This window comes from Suricata suricatta, chromosome 5 (assembly GCF_006229205.1).
Source record: "Suricata suricatta isolate VVHF042 chromosome 5, meerkat_22Aug2017_6uvM2_HiC, whole genome shotgun sequence".
NCBI lineage: Eukaryota > Metazoa > Chordata > Mammalia > Carnivora > Herpestidae > Suricata > Suricata suricatta.
The window spans coordinates 4,201,027-4,219,668 of record NC_043704.1 but is presented as its reverse complement, the minus strand read 5'-3'; the positions used below and the strand labels follow the sequence as shown (position 1 = coordinate 4,219,668).

The 18,642-nt window shown below is 56.2% G+C and overlaps 1 protein-coding gene across 7 annotated transcripts in view; it reads left to right on the top strand.

Annotated features, from left to right (window-relative positions):
- The first annotated feature begins 6 nt into the window (after window positions 1-6).
- The window catches only part of C2CD2 (C2 calcium dependent domain containing 2), a 55,189-nt gene continuing 36,553 nt past the window's right edge, over window positions 7-18,642 (top strand). For all 7 annotated transcript variants that reach the window (XM_029938882.1, XM_029938885.1, XM_029938884.1 and 4 more), the window contains exons 1-2: window positions 7-332; window positions 9,740-9,838. In XM_029938882.1, coding sequence (XP_029794742.1) covers window positions 60-332; window positions 9,740-9,838 — 372 coding nt within the window. In that variant the 5' untranslated portion in view covers window positions 7-59. The remainder of the gene's footprint in view (window positions 333-9,739; window positions 9,839-18,642) is intronic.

Genomic DNA, 18,642 nt, shown 5'->3' with positions numbered 1-18,642 from the left:
AGGCGGGGGGCGCTGCCTTGGGAAGTTGGGGCGAGGCGCGCCGGGTATGCGCCATCACCATGTCCAGCCTGAGCTCGTGGCTTGGGGGGGTCCAGTGGCTGGTCTTGGTGTCGCTCTTCGTCGTGGCCCTGGGCACGGTGGGCCTGTACCTGGCCCAGTGGGCGCTGGCCAGGGCGCGACCCCGGTCCCCGCGGCGGGCTGCCGAGGCTGGCGACGGCCGGCGCCCCGAGTCGGACGCGCTGCTCGCCTGGATGCTGACGCGGAGCAGCTGGAGGAGCCAGTGGCAGGCCGCCTGGGTGACCGCCCTGAACGATGAGGCCAAACGGAAAGGGGTGAGTCCTCCGCGAGGGCGGGTCGTGGCTGCGGGGCCGACGGCCGTTGCCGGCGGCGGTCGGGGTAGCCCCGGCCTGATGGACGCGAGCCTTCACCGCCGCAGCGCGTTCCGGAAAGTTAGGAGAAAGAGACCCGCGAGCGCAGGATCCTTGATGGGGAATCAAGACCCAGCGGTGGGATCTTACTCAGCACCCATTAGGTGCGCCAGGCCCCAGGCGCCACGGGGCGGTCGCCCTGGCCAGGAAGGGACTTGTCAGAGGCGCCGGCTGCCCTCCTAACCCACCTGCCCCTTCTGGGGTCCCAGGTGAATTCCGGTGCCCCGCGGGACCCTCACTGCTTTTGCACCTGATGGATGAATAACTGTGACCCAAATACAATCCCATCTATAAAAATGATTTTTTCCGAGACTGTATTTCCAAAAGACTTGTGTTCCTGGGCGCACAGAGGCCGTGGCCGTTTGTGGGGCACCAGCCAGTTGCTGGACATGGTGTGTGTGTGGAGGCGGGGGGAACAGGAGGGGCTTTCAGTACCTAGGTCTTCTCTTGGGATCCTCACAACACCTGGCACAGAAGCGTTGTCTATACTGTACAGGTGGGGAGACCCAGACCTAGACAGGTTAGGCCACCCAGCCAAGGTCACACAGCCGTGGGTGGCCGAGCTGGGACTGGGAGCCAGCTGTCTCCTCCCTCAAAGCCCTGGGGCTCCTTCCTTAACTGCGCTCCCGCATTCTCCCGAGGCTGTGTTTCTTCCGTGGCTGAGTTCCTTGGTGACTTGTTTTTAAGTTTGAGACGTCTTAATGACAGGTGCTGGCGTCCAGTTTGCAGGCGTTCCGCAGAGGGGCCGAGGCCTGGTGTGTTTAGGGAGGTGCCTCCCCGTCCTTGCCCATCACCCTTGCTTTCCCCCTCCTTCACCGGCCTGTGCAGCTCAGAGTAGACGCCTGTGGCCATTTGCTTTAAGAAGAGTGAATGCTTTGTGTCTGGACCCCTCGCCATCCAAAAGATTCCCTAGTCAGCCCTGTCTGCCTGGTCTTTGCGGCACGGCCTTGACGTACACAGCCAGAGATGTAAAACACTAAGAGTCTGTGAGTGTAAATGAGTATAAATTCATCAACTCAAAAGACCATGTTCTGAACTATTGAAAAAATAAGCAAAAGGCTTCAGGGTCAGTTGACTGCTGTCTGTCTGTCTGTCTTGATGCCTAGAATCTGTGCCCCAGCTGTCCAGAGCTGGACATCTCCTATTCATGGGAACCCTGCCATCTCTCTCTTTCTCTTCCTCTCTCTTTCTCTCTTTTAAGTAAGCTCCACACCCAGGCTTGAACTCACAACCCTGAGATCAAGAGTCACATGCTCTCCTGACTGAGGCAGCCAGACACTCCGGAAACACCCCATCCCGTGTGGGAGACCTAAAACCATGTGACTTCACACATGTGAGCAAACATAGATTCATTTCCCCAAGAGGCCACTGTCTTTGACCGCCCCCCCCCCCCACCGCACCCCTCCCGGGTGACCTGGCGGCGTCACAGGTCCAGGCTCCGTGGCTGAGCCTACTTTGGGCTGGTGGTGTGAACAGGTAGGAGCCACATCCAGGTCTCTGTGAAATTCGAGCAAGTCATGGGCCGAGTGGTCTGGGGCTCCTGACAGCTTCCGGAGCAGAGGCCTGACCCTGCCTCCTGCGGGTTTGGGACGGTCCTGCTTCGGTCCTGTTTCTTCATGTCCTGACTTTTCTCGATTGGCTTCAGAAAATAGGATTGCCTTAGATGGGATGCTTCCAGATTGCCCACGCGCCTGAGTGTTTAGGAAGGAAGGAGGAGCACTCTGACCCGGAGCTTGTCTCTGGTCGGTCAGGTAAAGCTGAGAACACCAAAACAAACACCTGAAGGTGTCACCCAGATCATCCACATTTTTGAGAGAGAGAGGGTCAGAGAGAGGGAGACACAGAATCCTAAGCAGCTCCAGGCTCTGAGCTGTCAGCACAGAGCCTGACGCGGGGCTCGAACCCGCGAACCGAGAGATCATGACCTGAGCCGAAGTCGGACGCTTAACCGACTGAGCCCACCAGGCGCCCCTCATCCGCATTTTTGTGTGGGAGCGGGACCGGCTCCATGTTCAGGGAGACCGATTTGGCCTGCCTGTTCTCTCTTCTCTACCTGCTACCGATCACATGCTGTAGGGTCTGAGACATCAGCTTTTCCAGACTCCTGCCCGGAAGTGGCAATAACGTGCCAGGGTCAAGCTGGAAACGGGCAGAGCCTTCTCCAGTGGCTTTGTGAAGAGGCAGCTTAGTTGCAGTTGTGGTATCAGGTGTGGCTTGGGCCCGTCCTGATGCCTGGAAGTGTCGCTTGATTTGAACTCAAACGGCACATTCCGCAGACAGATAGGGTCTGGGTAAGGGAGTCCGTCCAGGCCCACCGCCGTGCCTGCACTGACTGGCGGCCTGGGTAGAGCAGGCGCCGGTGTGGCCCCGGGTGGGTGTCCCGACCTTGGTGGCCAGCCCTGTGGGAGTTTCGCTCTGTCCTCCTCCGGCCCGATTCCCACTAATCCCCGATTAGGGCTGACATTCGGAGCCCGCCCTCCGCCCGAGAGCAATGGCTTAGCGACACCACCACCTCTGCCCTGGCCTGGGAGACCCCTCCCCTGCCCGCCAGCTGGGGGGGGGGGGCATACTCGCCAGCACCTTCTGTGTGGGGGAGGGTATTCTGTGTCAACAGAGATAGTAGCTCCTCCCCACGTAAGTTCTGCTCCAGCTTCGAGTTTTAAGACTGGAGGGAGCCCTGGCGTCTTGCAGCAGAGTGCCTTCCGTCTGTTGGAGAGGCTTGCCCAGACTCCCCTAGCCTCCTGGCGGTGCCCCGCAGTCTCCCGTGACTGGAGTCACACTCCCGTGCACAGCAAGTTTCACCGTGAGACCCACACGTTCCCTTAATGAGGCACAGCCGGAGGGGGTGAAAGGGCGCGATTGTTTGACCTCACATCCTAACAATGGGGCCCGGATCTCTGGTGACTGAGGACGGATCAGTAACTCGTGGACTGTCCTCTGACCCTGGATGACCAGTGACTGTGGCAGTGCAGGCCCCTCATGTCAGACGGGCCCCTGGGGGTCCAGCTCTGGCTCCACAGGCATTTGCAAATTAGATAGGGACTTGGGGGGAGACGGGAGAAGAGAGCATTGCCGCTGGGCCGCTGGTGGGGCAGATGCCCCTCCCCCCCCACCAAGTGCAAGCAGCGTACTGTGGGTGTCCCACGGTCCACAGTAGCCTCTCACCAGTGAGGAGCCTGCAGATCCACACCTGTCCCCCAGACAGCCACCAGGCAATCAGGGACCCCTCACCCAGACACGGGTCTCCGCTCTGGTGCTGCAGACACGGATTCCCAACCTGCTGGTGGCGGCTGAGCCATGGAGAACAGAAAGCCGCCAGGGCTGGCTCAGTCGCTGGCCTGGGAACTAATACCCCAGCATCCGAAGGCGCCAGCTGCTGCTCTCCCTCCACCCCCCCTGCACTTACCTGACCATTTACAGAGCAGTTTGTGGTGAGCACCAGTGGCCCCGTTGGTGGTGTGCGCCCCCAGCACCCACTGCCGGGCCACGGGGGATGGGGGAGGGGTGGTGCGTTCTGTGGCTGGCGGTTCTGCACTCAGACGGAAAGGGGCTGCCCAGCTTGGCTGTGGCCCTGAGTTAGGATGGTCACCAGTGCTGTTTCTTTAGTCGTGTGCCTAGGGCTTTTCTTCAGAGGAATGTTCTCGATGCAGGGTACCAACACTGTGGGACAATTTGTGGTCTTAAAAAAAAAAAGATGCTGTGTGAACTTGACACATGTTATTAACAGGTCTGACTTATACATGAGCTTTGACATTTTAAAAAGTAAACAAAGCGACAAGACTTAACAGTTTTTCGCTGTGAGCTTTGAGCAGCGTTCACAAAAGCCTAAACTTTTTTTAAATAAATTTTTTATGTTTTTTATTTATTTTTGAGACACAGAGAGAGACAGTGCGAGCAGGGGAGGGTCAGAAAGAGAGAGAGAGATACAGGATCTGAAGCAGGCTCCAGGCTCTGAGCTGTCAGCACAGAGGCCAATGTGGGGCTCGAACCCACGAACCGTGAGATCATGACCTGAGCCGAAGCCGGACGCTTAACCAACTGAGTCGCCCAGGCGCCCCAACAAGAGTCCAAACTTCTTGACTGGTGGCCATGGCCATAATATAGGAGGTCAGCTGGTAAGAACATGAAGGTGACTTTGGGTCAGGGCCTTGGATTTGTCCTACCCTGAACCAATTGCCTTTCTGTTGCTCAAACATTCGGTTCTGTCCTGTGCAGGGCCTTCTCACGAATTGTTCCTTCCATCTGGAACACTTCAGTAACTTTCAGGTCTCAGTGCAGGGGCCCTCGAGCCTCGTTCTGTGAGGATGCTGCCCCGGCCCCGCCCCAGCCACCTGCCCCGCCCCCTGCACCTCGTGGTCCCTCGTACCCTCCTCCGCTCTCAGGATAGTGAGCCCGGCCAGAGCCCTGTCAGTCCAGGCACAGCCGCTGGGCACCCAGCACCAGGCTGGCCCCAAGCGGGCAGCAGTGGGGGCGGGGGTGGGGGGCATGGGGGAAGTGAATGACAGGCCCTGGAAGGAGCTTGTCCCTGGAGGCAGACAAACAGGGGGGCCGTGGGCATCAACCCGGCTGGACACAGGCCTTCCCTCCCTGGGAGCTGGCCAAGCCTGGTCAAAAAGCAAGCTGTTTAATGTGCTTTGTTTTTCACTTTGAAAGAATCAACAGAAGAGAAGGCTCACTGATGACTTTGCAAATTGTCAGCACTACGGGAGCAGGCTCCAGTTCCTGCTGGTCTTTGCCCTCAGCCATTCTCCTAAAGAGACAGGAACTCGGGGGAAGGAAGAGTGGGTGTAGTGTGGACGTCAACTCGAATGTGGCCAAAGCTAACTTCCATTCCCATCGGCCCCGCCATGGGCTGCTGAGGAGGGAGGGGACTTCTTGAGCAGCTGGAAGTGTGTGCCCTGTGAGGCTGGAAGGCTGCTCTGGGGCTGTGTGACCTTGGGCAAGCCTGACCTCTCTGTGCTTCCTCTGTTGAAGAGGATGATTTGGGGTTCAGTCTGGAAAAGAGTCCACCCTGGGTGAGAGGGCACCGTGTGAGGGAGTTAGCAGAGAGCTGAGAAAGGTGGGTTGTTTCCTTGTAAAGTGTTCCTTAAAAAAAAAAAAAAAAGCCCTTTTTACTGCTTTTAGATATATAGAAAAGTTGCAAAAATAATTCAGAGTTTCCATGCATTTGTAGCCCAGCCTTATATAACCATAACACAGCATCAGAACCAAGAAATTAACATATGCGCAATGTTACCATAATTCCTAGCACCATGATATTAACAACATGACATATAAGAAATTAACATCAGTACAATGTTACCATTAACATCGGCACAATGTTACCATAATTCCTACTGCAATGATATTAACAATGTGACAGAATAAGAAATTAACATCAGTACAATGTTACCATAATTCCTAATGCAATGATATTAACAATGAGACATATAAGAAATTAACATCCCTAGGAAGCCTTTACACTGAAGGCCTTACTTGAATTTCACCTAGTCTCCCAAAAGTAGACTACTAAAAACATCCTTTAATTGTTCCAGGGTCCCGTGCGGGTCCCACGCCTGGCACTGAATCCCAGCTTCTTCCAGTCTCCCCAAGTCTGTAATCATTCCCCCGTCTTTCTTCGTTTTGTATGACCTTGAGGACTCGGAAAAGGATGGAGTTTTGTTTTGCCAAATGCCCCTCGGTTTGGTGCTTTCGCAGGACTGGACTGTGAAACCACAGCAGTGATGTGCCCCTATGTAATGTCCTGTGTCACGGGCTTTGTGGCGCCAGAGGACTTTCTCCTGGGACATTGGCATTGATCCCGTGGTTAAGACGTTTTCTGCGGGGTTTTCTTTTTTATACTTTGTATCTCCTCTTTTGTCATTCCCTTTGGGGTGAGCACACTTTGGAAAGCTACTTTGAGACTATATAATCTGTTACTCCTCAAACTTCAGCTGATTTGGCATCCATCCTGTATCTGGTCTCCAACATTTGCTTCTGTAGAGTTTGATGCTGGTTCTCGGTTTCCTTCTCTCCTACGTTTATTCATTTCAGTCCTACTCCAAGAAAGAGCTGCCACTTCTCCTCTGTGTCTGTATCTACTTGATGGCTTGCGTGGGGGGCGGGCTCATGGGCATTTCTTTTACTCTGTGGGTTAGACTCCGACGCCATTGTTTCCATTATGTTGCTGGAATTGCTCACAGCGGTGGCCTCTCATGCATCCACCACAATACACAAACATACATTGATTTAGCACCTCCTTTCTTCGTGACTGCACAAGATGTTTGTTCTAGACCTCTCTCGTGTTTTTTATTTTCCCCTCTTCCAGCCCTGGGTTCAGCCACCTTCTTCAAGCGGTGCCGATGTCCTTGCTTGAAGTGTTTAGGAACCAGGATCTGGGCGTCATGTGTGCTCAGTACTGCTGGGGTCTCGCTCCTCCCAGACCCTTTCAGTGCACAGAGCTCAGAAACGAGTGTGTGTTTGCCAGCACCCTCACGGGCACATGCCGGTCGTCCTGTACCTGTCTGTCCATCTCTGAGGGAGCAGGACTTCACCCTGAGACCTCAGATTGCAGTCCGACAGCACAGAGTTCAGCCGCCTTCTCTCCTTGTTTGTTCCTTCCGCCTCCAAGACTGAGGCATCTGGCCCTTCCTGTCTGTAACATATTTACTTACCGGGTCAGTTCTAGGACACACACAAAGTCGTTTCTGCATCACTGATCTGCACCCACGAGAGACACACTGGCTGGCGAGGCTACACCTTGGTGCAGTCAGGATTCCGTCGTCTGAAGTTTCATGAGGGAGATGCGTGTTTTCCCACACACAGGGTTATAAAATAGCATTCGGTTTATTTGTTAGTATTTGTATCCCATCTGGGATCTCTCCCATATCCTGATTTTTTTTTAGTTCATTTATTTAAGAGAGAGAGACTACAAGCAGGGGAAGGGTAGAGAGAGAGAGAAAATCTCAAGCAGGCCCCACGCCATCAGCGCAGAGCCTGACTCAACTGAGCTGAAACCAGGAGTCAGATGCTTAACCGACTACACCACCCAGGCGCCCCCACATCCTGATTTTTAAAATTCATTTTTTACCCAGTGACTTGGAATGCCAAGTCCGTCATATACAAAGCTTCTCCGTGCACTTGGGCACATTCTGGACCTGCTGTTCTGGCGCCCCGGTCCACCTGTGTGCTCACACACCTGCTCCACACAGTTTGAATCATGCAGGTTCCGCACGTGTTCACGTTGGGTAGGACCAGTCCTCCTGGTTTTCCTTCCTCAGTGTGTTCCTGCCGCTGCCTGCGGACTGCTTTTCCATGTGGATGCGAAGTCTTGCCTTGTAGACTCTGCGCCTGGACAGAGCAGGAGCGATTCTACGCACACGAGTCTTCCCAAAACCCGAGCCTCAGGCAGCGTGGGAGCGAAAAGGAATCTCTGGGTCCTTATTTTTAACACAAATAATGCATTTCCTTTGTGAGACCATCATTTGGCACTGATTTCCCAGCAGAACCTTTTCAGGGTTTTAATCCAAAAGCTACCAGCCAGGGTAGAATAGTCCACACCTACAGATCCCAGGGGCTGCAGGCTGCATCCAACGGGCGCTGCAGGGGGTGATGCCTTACAATGAGCTGCTCCAGAAGGTACACAGTTGGGTAGGCAGCTAACGAGTCCCAAGGATGCCGCAGCTCCCTGCCTGGCCGGGGTGTCTCCCCAGCCCGGTGCTCGGTTCCGGGCCCTCAGTGAACACGGCGTGCACCTGCCCCCGGCCAGCCGGTTGCACTGGACACAGCCCCCAGTGTGGAGAGTGTCCGCGGAGTGGCCCCGGCAGGGACTGCATCCCTCTTGAGAAGTAGACTGAATTTTGTCCCCTGATGATGTCTGGGGGTGAAGTAGAGGTTGCTAACGCAGGGCGAGGGTAGAGGCATGTTCCTGAGAATGTTCTGGGTCTTTCAGTTTCACTCTTGGTCCCCGGGAATTCTTAGGAAGTGGCTCCAGGAGAAGTTCATGGCTTGCTCGTCGGCACTGTGCCTCCCAGACAGCTTTGGTGCTTTCTGTACCCTTTTATGCTCCTGTCTTTGATCAGGCCATGAAGATCCAAACAGCTCGCCGTGGTGAGAGTCTCGGGAAGTTGTGAGGTTGGATGTTTTTTTAACCACTCAATCAGAACTCGGGGTGCCTTGAGGGGCTCAGTCGGTTAATTGTCCAACTTCAGCTCAGGTCATGATCTCATGGTTTGTGGGTTCAAGCCCTGCATTGGGCTCTGTGCTGACAGCTCGGAGCCTGAAACCTGCTTCGGTTTCTGTGTTTCCCTCTCTCTCTGGCCCTCCCCTGCTCATGTTCTGTCTCATTCTCAAAAATAAATAAACATTAAAAAATTAATAAAATTTGACCACTCAAGCAGAACTTACAAGACTGAGATGCACTTTTTTTTATCGCATATCAGGAATGTGTGTTTGGTCTCCCAAGAGGACTTACTTTTTTTTAAACATTTTAAAATAATTTTTTATGTTTATTTTTTGAGAGAGATAGAGGAGGACAGGCAGAGGGGGAGAAAAAGAATCCTAAGCCCGCTCCGGGTTATCAGCACAGAGCCGGATGTGGGGCTGGAACTCACGAACTGTGAGATCATGACCTGAGCTGAAATCAGGACACTTAGCTGACCAAGCCCCTAGGCGCCCCTCATCTGGAGATTTTTAATTGCGAGAACCCTAATGGACACAGGCTGGAAAGCAGCAGAAGGGTTTACTCATGGGATGCAGTAGGGCGCACGGAGGTGGAGGGCAGAGCTGACCCACGACACCTTGGGGGGTGCCAGCCCAGCAGCGCCCCAGCTCTGTGAAGCAGGACCAGGCTGGTCCACCTTGAGCAGGAGGATCTCAGAGTCTGCTGAGAGGTGGCCTGTCCCTGGGACCTCACGATGCTGGCACCCACGTGGAGCAGGAGACGTGATGCTCTGAGAGCAGAGGGAAGGCTGGCCCTTGGCAGAAGAGGAGGACAGAGCCCATGAACCTGCTGTGCCTGGCCAGACACCCAGCTGGACCTGCAGAGCCGTCCCAGCGCCCCGCCCCCCCGGAGCTGGGCCTCTCTCATGCCTGTGCGAACACCGGCGTTCAGGATCCGCTTTGCCGTCGTGCGGGCCTTCCTGCTCCAGGCACACAACCTCGTGAGCAGGTCCTCGGGGCGTGCGCTCCCCGGTGTGTGACCCTGCCGCTGTTTAGAAGCCCATGTGGGACCAAAGGGAATCAGGACGTGCAGAGCCTTCTCGAGAGTGTGCCAGTTTCAGGGAGGGCCGTGCCCGCGTGGCATCTCTCACCTGCTTCCCCTTCTGTTCCAGGGCCCGCTGCTCCTGTCCTTCGAGGAGGACCCGCGGCCACAGCCCCTGGAGCTGGTGGTGCAGCAGGTCTCCAGTGTGGCCAGGTCAGCCCAGGAGAAGGTGAGCTGGGGCGTGGCTGCCCATGGGCCCTTATCTCCCAGGGGAGCGCTTGTACAGCCTGGGAGGGGGAGCTAATTTGGTTTTAGGATTACTGAAAATGTGGCACCTTAAAAACCTAAAAAAAAAAAGTCTGGTCTAATCTCTGATGAACGGACACATAAAATACTCCCACCCGGTGGAATATTATTTAGCCTTTTAAAAGGAGCCCTGCCCACATGCCGCATGCATGGGCTTTGAAGACACAGAACTGAGTGACGGAGCCATATCACGGTGCCTGTGCTTACGTCACGTGCCCGGAGTGGACCCATCCGGAGAGACAGGAAACAGGTTGGGGGGTGCCAGGTGGGGGGACTGACTGCCCACGGGCGCCGGGTGTCTGTGTGGGGTGACAATCATGTTCTCAAGGCTGGTTGTCCATCTCGGTGAAATCCATTAAAAAAAACTACAATGAATCGCATAGTTTAAATGGGCAAGTTAAACAATTCGTGATTTATATCTCAATAAAATGCATGTGTTTCTGTGTATGCCGTACACATAGGGCATAGATCTGAGGCATTTCAATGCTATGTGGAGTTCATTTTCCAGCCCGTGATCGTTCACAGGTTGAAATTAGACTGGTCGAATACTATAATTCTAAAAAAATTTTAAAAAACATTTTTTTAATGCTTTATTTATTTTTGATACAGAAGAGACAGAGCATGAGAGGGGGAGGGTCAGAGAGAGAGGGAGACACAGAATCTGAAGCAGGCTCCAGGCTCTGAGCTAGCTGTCAGCACAGAGCCTGACGCGGGGCTAGAACCCACGAACGTGAGATCTGACCTGAGCCGAAGTCGGAGGCTTAACCAACGGAGCCATCCAGGCGCCCCTAAAAAAATTTTAATGGAAAGTATCCGTAAAAAGTCCCAGCATCTACCCCAGCGTCTGCCCTTTCTGTCAAGTTGCACACGTGCCATTTAGCAGACCGTGAGGGACACCAGCGTGAGCCCTGGAGGACCCCAAGCCCCGCCCCACGGATCTGCTCCCTGTCCCCGCTGGAGTATTGTTTGCCACTCTGGTTGCTTTTCTGTTTACTTATTTGTTTATTTAGAGACAAAGAGAGCAAGTGGGGGTGGGGGAGAGAGAGGAAGCAGAGGCAGCTCCAGGCTGCGAGCTGTCAGCACAGAGCCTGACGCGGGGCTCGAACCCGTGAACTGTGAGATCGCGGACCCGAGCCGAAGTCGGACACTCAGCCAACTGAGGCGCCCCTGGAGGCTTCTCTCTAAGTACAGCTCGGGCTTCTGGCTGGACCACAACTTCTCTGTCCGTCTTCTGTTGGTGCGTAAGCGAGTTGTGCTCTGTTCCACAAGCACAGCACAGCGGCAGTGTACCCGCGGGGTTTCCATCCCGAGTCCTCAGGTGCGAGCAGGGGGGCGGCTCGCGAGCAGATGAGCTGCAGGGGTGCCCACCAAGGTTTGAATTGGTCACAAGAGCACCGTTCCTGCCTGCGAGGCCCTGGCAGCCAGGAGGGCTCTCCCCGCCCCTCCCCCCTGCAAGTGCTGGTGTCTCAGGCATTATTATCCCTGTAAGGACTGTGGGGAAGGCTCTGGAAGATGCCGGGGTCGCAGGAGGAGACTGGCAGTACCAGGGCGGGCGCCGAGACCAGCATGGCCCCTGAGGGCTGGGCAAAAATGCTGCCCCATGCTTTTATGACTCGGGGTGGGGGTGAGGGGCTGTCACAGCCTCACCTGCCCGAGGTCCCCTGCTTGGGAAGTGCCTCTGGGTGCCCGGAGAGGGGACCGAAGCCCTTCTGAGCAGGCAGTTTCTGCTTGGTGCTTTCGGACACTGTCCCAGTTTGGGAGGAACAGAGTCCAGGGCTGGCCCCCCGGTGCAGAGGAGGGGGCGGAGAGGTGGACATAGCACTCCACCAGTGTTGATGGTCGTGATGTTTTTGGTGCCCGAAAAGCAACCTTAGGAGGTCGGTGGTGAAAGCGTGTTTATTCTAACACAGACGGAAATGGCGCAGCTCTTTGAAAGGACAGCAGAGACACCTGCCCTCTTGCCCGGCGCACACGGCCTCCCGCACCCCCCCCCCCCCCCCCCCCCCCCCCCCCCCCCCCCCCCCCCCCCCCCCCCCCCCCCCCCCCCCCCCCCCCCCCCCCCCCCGCAGGGGCCGCCGCCCACCGCGAACTCCCAGAAGCTTCCTACCTGCTGCCGACAGAGGGCAAAGGGCACGCGGGGTCTTGTTTCATTTTACGAGGCTCTTCAGGGTTTCCGGCTCTCACGTTTTCGTGGCCTAATGAGGGAATGGCTTTGTCACGGCTGTGGGTAGTGCTGTCGACGGGCAAGCCGGCCAGTCAGGGGTCAGGCCCCCAGCCCCCGAGTGGGTCAGGAAGGGGGGCCGAGTGCCACGGCCGCTGCCAGCCCGCCAGTGGGGGGGCCCCGTCGGGATCTGCCTAAACCCCCAGACCGAGGGTCCTGCCCACCGCCTTCGCTCACCGACGTGCTGGCCCCAGTGCATCTGAAGGGAGCCGGCCAGGTTCATGGAGAGTTCTGTCCTGCTGTGACCTTGGAGGGAGGTTTCTTAACACTTGTGCCTCAGGGGACGTGGGACCAGCCAGAGCCTGTCTACTCCAGGACCTTGAACCTTGTGATCTTGAGCCGCTGCAAGGCATCCTCCGTCTTTGAGGATCTACCCGCCCCCCACCCCCACCCCAGCATGGCCACACGTACTGAAGCCTCTCTCAGCTTCGCTGTGTGTTTTCTGGGCTCCGCGAGGTTCTTGAGAAGGAAGAAGTCGTAATGAATGGTCCTTGGGGCCCAGCGACAAGGGTTATGAAGCCGCGCAGAGCCTGCTCCGTATCTTTCTCATCTCCCTGCCTCAGCCCGGCTGAGGGTCAGGTGGGGGGGATGGCACCTCAAATGACAGGGACACAGCCAGCCTGCACCACAGGGGCCACGTGTGTGGTCACATCTGTGGTCGTCCAGATGGGAACGGGGACTCTGGTTTCCCTTTAGGAGCGCCTTCCCGACTCCTGTTTGGTCCTGAGTCCCCGTGGGCCCCTGAGGAACAGAACCCGCTGGCCCTGCTCTGTGGGTCCCCTGTACTGGACTTTTTCCTGCAACCCTGAAGACCCCCGGGCACCAAAGTCATCGCCTTGGGGTCCGTCCAGGCCCCCTGGTTAAGGGCACAGCCCCACAGGACACCTCCCACTTAAGATGCCAGTCTCCAGCCTGGGCCATAAAGTCGGGGATTCCCACCCCTCCTCGGGTGTGATACTTTGCTGGAACAGCTCAGGGCATTCAGGAAAGCTACCTTCCTATTACTGTGACAGCACGGGAGAGAACAGCCCGAGGGGACAGATGCCTGGGGCAAGGGATGGCGGAAGGGGCCCCTCTCCAGGCACACCCCCCTCCCGGCGCCCCCATATGGCACGAGAGGGACCCAGAAGCTCTTCAAATTCCACTGTTGGGAGTTTTTGTGGAGGTTTCAGTGCTCAGGCATGATTGAGTCGATCACTAGCAAATCACGATTTAACTCCCCGGAGGCCAGGAGCGGGGCCCACGGTTCCAGCCCCTGACGGCGGCTGGTGTTCTGGTCACCAGCCCTCATTCTGCAGCGATGCGTGCCCCGCGCCCCGCCTCCCCAGCCAGCAGTGCTCTCCGTCGCACACAAAACACCCTTATCATTGGGGGGTTCTGGGGGTTTTAGGAGCCGGGAGCTGAGGACAAGCCCTGCAGGTGTTGCGGGTCGGGGATTTTCCTGCAGGAATTCTGTCCTTGTAGGAAGCCCGTGCTTGCCTGGCAGGACATCTTTCTGTCACATCCCTGTGGCTTTGGCCCGGCGGGAGGCAGGACCCGGACCTTCCCAGTGGGGCCCCCAGCACCAAACGCATCACCTTTAAACCTCTCTCCCGGGACTCCCTCTGCCTCCTCGTCCAGTCTCAACATGCACCGAATAGATTTATTTCTCCCAGACTGTAATTACCCTCTTACACAAGAGCAGCGAGTTTCTACCCATGTTCTCTCTCTGCGTGCATCCTGGGAGAGTTTTGCTCCAGAATGTTTGACCCAGAAAAGGAAACCCTTTATTTTTCCAGTGCATGTGGCCGGAGAGCCAGCTCTTCCTCCGCGAGATGTCCCAACAGCCCCTTCATGGCAGGTCCGCGGGCTTAGAAATTCCACGCCCGATTCTGCAGGGGTGGGAGGTCTACGAGGGCCTTGCGGAAACGCATCCAGTTTGCGTCAGGCTTTGAGAGCCGAGCTGTGACAGGTGCCCACCGACGGAGCCGTGCATTTCATCATTCAGGAAGCGGAGCGGGTGTGTCTCTTTGGATGTAACGATTATTCAGAAAGCTTGCTTGGTGCCGGAAGCCGTCTTCGGAGGCCGTGAGCGATGCTGGCTTTCTTGGTGTGAGGCCGGGTGGCCTGGGGAAGGCATTCATTATCTCAGTCTGCAGTGCCATCCATAAATAAACAGAGGCTTTTCATGGCATAATGATCATCCATAGGTTACAGTTTGGAATAGACGTAATAACCCACCCTGCGTGGAGAAGCCCGGGAGACGCTGGCTGGGTCAGGTTTGTTTGGGTGCTCGCTTCTCGCTCTGAGCCTTGGGAGGTGCTGTCTGCTGAGGGTGCATCCTTCCCTGGCGGGGCTGTGGGACGAATGAGGGCAGCCCGGGGCCTGGCCCCCTGATGCTCTCGGCTGTGACTGGCCCTGGGCCACGGGCTCTCTCTCCTCATTAGCGTTCACAATACTTCTCTGCAGGAACAAGTATCATGCCCATTGCACAGAGGAGGAAACTGAGGCAAAGCGAGGCTAAATCCCTTGGGTAACATGACTCTGGGCCACTAAGTAGGAGGGACTAGAGCTGAACCCAGGTCAGCTTCCAGAAGCAGGCCGAAGCATGGCGCACACAGTCAGGATGGTGTCAGGACTGTCCTTCGCGTTTTTGCTGTTATTTCACATCTGCTCCTGTCCCCACCCGACCGTGAGAGAGACAGCGGAGAAGGGAGGTGAGAAGGAAGGTAAACGGAACAGAGCTTAGACAATTGCATGGGCCCCCCTCCCCCAGCAGAATCTTGTCCCGCGTGGTGTGTTGGGGAGCCCCACGGCCCAGACGGGGTGCCGTGTGCTGTGGGTGTTGGTGTCTTCTACATGAGGCTGTTACGTGTTGGTGGCCTGGGATCCACTCTGAGAGCGTCCAGGGCCTCCCCTGCTCTTCCCAGACCTCAGGGCCCCTCGGTTTGCAAACGTGGCATGGTTCTGGGGTGACCCTCCTTGTCTCTCCACCTGCAAAGCGAAGCCTGGTTGTTTATTGTTTTTGTTTTGCTTGTTTTTTGCTTTGAATGACTTGAAATTCCAGGTGCTCCATTAGCCTGGTATTTATGCAGCAATGCTAACAGTTGTGAAATTGTTTTGAACCGGGTCTTTCCCAAGGCGGGCATGGAGATTCCTCCCTGGGGCCCCACCCTCTGCGGCCCAGCGTGGACGCCGCCCTGGGAACAGGCGCTCCCCCTGCTCGGGGGAGTGTGTGCCGAGCTCTGGGCTGAGGCCGCCCGGAGTCAGGGTAGTGGACCCAAAGGACCCGCAGACGAGCTGTGTGTGCCCGCGGGACTGCTGGGAAGTGGCCCTCGGGCCGGCTGGGACAGCAGGGCGTGCCTCAGACAGAACCTGTGACAGCAGCCTGGAAAAGACCCCGTTCCCTCCGGCCTTCATTTGATTTATGTACTTAAAATTTTATTTATTTATTCTGGGCGAGAGAGCGAGCGAGAGTGAGCCTGGGCACGAGTGGGGGAGGGGCAGAGACAGAGGGAGAGAGAATCCCAAGCACGTTCGACGCTGCCAGCGCAGAGCCTGATGCAGGACTTGATCCCATGAACCGCGGAGAGCAAGGACTTGAGCTGAAATCGACAGTCGGATGCCTAACCGACTGAGCCCCAGGTGCCTGCCTCTCACCTTCCTTGTAAAGGAGCGTCTTGTATGTGTCGTGTAAAGAGACAAAGAAGTGGCATGTCCAGAGTGTGAGGCTAAGCAGTGCCCACCGTAAACCACGTGGCGTGGTGACACCCCCCCTGGGGCTGTTCCTCCTGGAAAGCCGTCTTGTTCACGTGCCCCGACGAGAGGAGGCACGGGGCACTGCAGGGCTGGCTGGGAGCCCGCGCGGCCCCGGGCACGCCCCTCAGGACCGTCAGGGGGAGCGCTGGCCCAGCATTCCCCACGCGGGGCTGCCATCCTGTTCCCGGTGTGTTTCCTCTTTCCCTGGGCGAACAGGATTAACTTCGTAGACTAACTTCTATGAAGATTAACTTCTACGAGGATTAACTTCTCAACATACTGACCTCTAATGGGTTTTACTTTGTTTTGTTTTTTAAGTGTATTTATTTAATCTGAGGTGAGGGAGGGGCGGAGGGAGAGACAACCCCAGGCAGGCTCTGCACTGTCAGCACAGGGCCCGACGTGGGGCTCGAGATCATGAACCGCGGAGCCGGAAGCAAGAGTCGGACACTTAACCAACGGAGACATCCAGGCTCCACTAGTGGATTTTACTTTTTAAATTGAGTCTCCAGGGGCGCCTGGGTGGCTCAGTCGGTGAAGTGTTCAACTTCAGTTCGGGTCATGATCTCACAGTTCATGGGTTCGAGCCCCGTGTCGGCACAGAGCCTGCTTCAGATCCTGTGTCTCCCTCTCTCTCTGCCCCTCCCCTGCTCACGCTGTCTCTGTCTGAATAATAAATAAACATTTAAAAAAATGGAGTCTCGATCCCAGAGTGACCACAGCCCGGTGCTGTCGTAAAGCGTATTTACAGAGGTGAGTCTGGAGAGCAGAGCCGGGAGCTCTGGGTGATTAGTGATGGGGCTTTGCGTTCACTTCCCCGGGATGCTGGGAAGCATGGTGGCCGGAGAGAGATCCAGGGACACCGCCCTTCCGATGCCTTTCCAGGGCGGCGTCCCTGGTTCCTGAGGGGACAGAAGTAATCACATTATTTCCAGTTCTCTAGAGTGTTCTAAGAGAAGGAGCTGAGGCACCAGCACGGGAAGCTTACTTGGAAAGGAGCGTGGGGAGTGCCCTGAGATGTGACTCTGCTGCAGGCCCTTCTCTGGCAAGCGTTGGCGGTGCAGGAGTGCCCCGGCCTGGGCCCTTTGGAGTCTAAACAAAGGAATACCATTTCAACATAGGAACCTATTTGCAGGGGCGCCTGGGGGGCTCAGCCGCTAAGCGTCTGACTTCAGCTCAGGTCATGATCTCACGGTTCATGGGTTCGAGCTCCGCGTCGGGCTCTGTGCTGACAGCTTGGAGCCTGGAGCCTGCTTCGGATTCTGTGTCTCCCTCTCTCTCTGACCCTCCCCTGCTCACCCTGTCTCTCTCTGTCTCTCAAAAAAAAAAAAAAATGGAACCTGTTTGCAGAGGGCTGAGCCTGAGCTGGTTGTCTTGGAGCTGGAGAGAGAATGAGGGCCCCCCAAGTCCCCCCAAGTGTGTTGTCCCAACAGCTCAGTGACGTGTGGTGCCCTGACGTTCCCATGATGCACCCCTCCCGCTGTCTCCCTCCATCCGTGGGAATGGGCCCGCCGCCCTTGCTGGGACCGTCACTGCGTGAAGTCCATCCACCGTAACCGCTCTCTTCTGTCTAGAGGAAGGGGTTTATCCGGAATGCACAGTTCGGTTCGTTGGTGCGAATTTGAACCATTTATGTGATTGAGGAGCTGTCAATTTGCTTTGGGAGAAGTGTCTCCAGCATAAAGCGGGGGGGGGGGGGAAGTGGGGTGCAGGGTGGTGCTGGTGGCCGGCTGTGCTCGGAGGCCCCTCCTGTCCTCCTGGATTGGGGCTTCGTGGAGGCCTGCCCCGGGGCCGAGGGTCACATCTCTTCTCGGAGAAGTACTTGGTCCCACCGCACCTACTAGATCTTGTTTCTGCCGAACTTAAAAGTAAAACTTTAATGTTTATTTATTTTTGAGAGAGAGACAGAGCGCAGGCAGGGGAGGGACAGACGGAGAGGGAGACACAGAACTAGAAGCAGGCTCCAGGCTCCGAGCTGTCAGCACAGAGCCCGATGTGGGGCTGGAACCCACGAACTGTGAGATCATGACCTGAGTCAAAGTCGGATGCTTAACCGACTGAGCTCCTAGGCGCCCCCATTCCCTACCTCACTTTAAAAGTCCAGGATCAATGTCGGACTACCCAAGCAGGAAGCCCGAGGGCTCAGGATCGAATGGCCACGTTTAAAGAGCTCTGTGTAATCTGGGTGCTCTGAGGAGCTGACCTGAAAACCTCTGAAGGGATCCGTGTGCACACGGTGTGTTTTGGCGGAGGTCAGCCCTGGACATTCTGGCCGCCACGGAAGGCCGACTAGCGGGGAGGGTGCATTAGGTGACCCTGTCCTTTGCTGCTCCGGGCGGGGCCCCCTGGGTGGCAGGCGGAGGCTGGCCGCCCTTAGCCGGCCTGAGAGACTTTAATCTCCGTTGTGGATAACACCTTAATGCACTCAAAGGAGATTACTTATTTTGAAAGCCTTTCCATTTTGCTCTCGTCCATTTGCCAAATGGGGCATTACTATTCCCAGGGTGGCCGGGGCGGAGGCTGGCCCGGACAAGGCTTTGGCCCTGATCACGGTCCCTCCAGCTGGGCTCATGGCCACCGCGCCAGCGGCATTTTGTCTGACCATGCTGAAACGTTGAGGCAGCTTCAGACTGTTGTTTTAGTTCGTTTTCCAGCGGAATGTTGTGGCGAGACCTGTCTGTGTGACGGGTTTTATCTAGGGGGAGTTTTGCAATGGAGAAGTTTTAAAGTCTTTTTAAATCTAAATCTTCTTGTTGATTTGTTCTTTA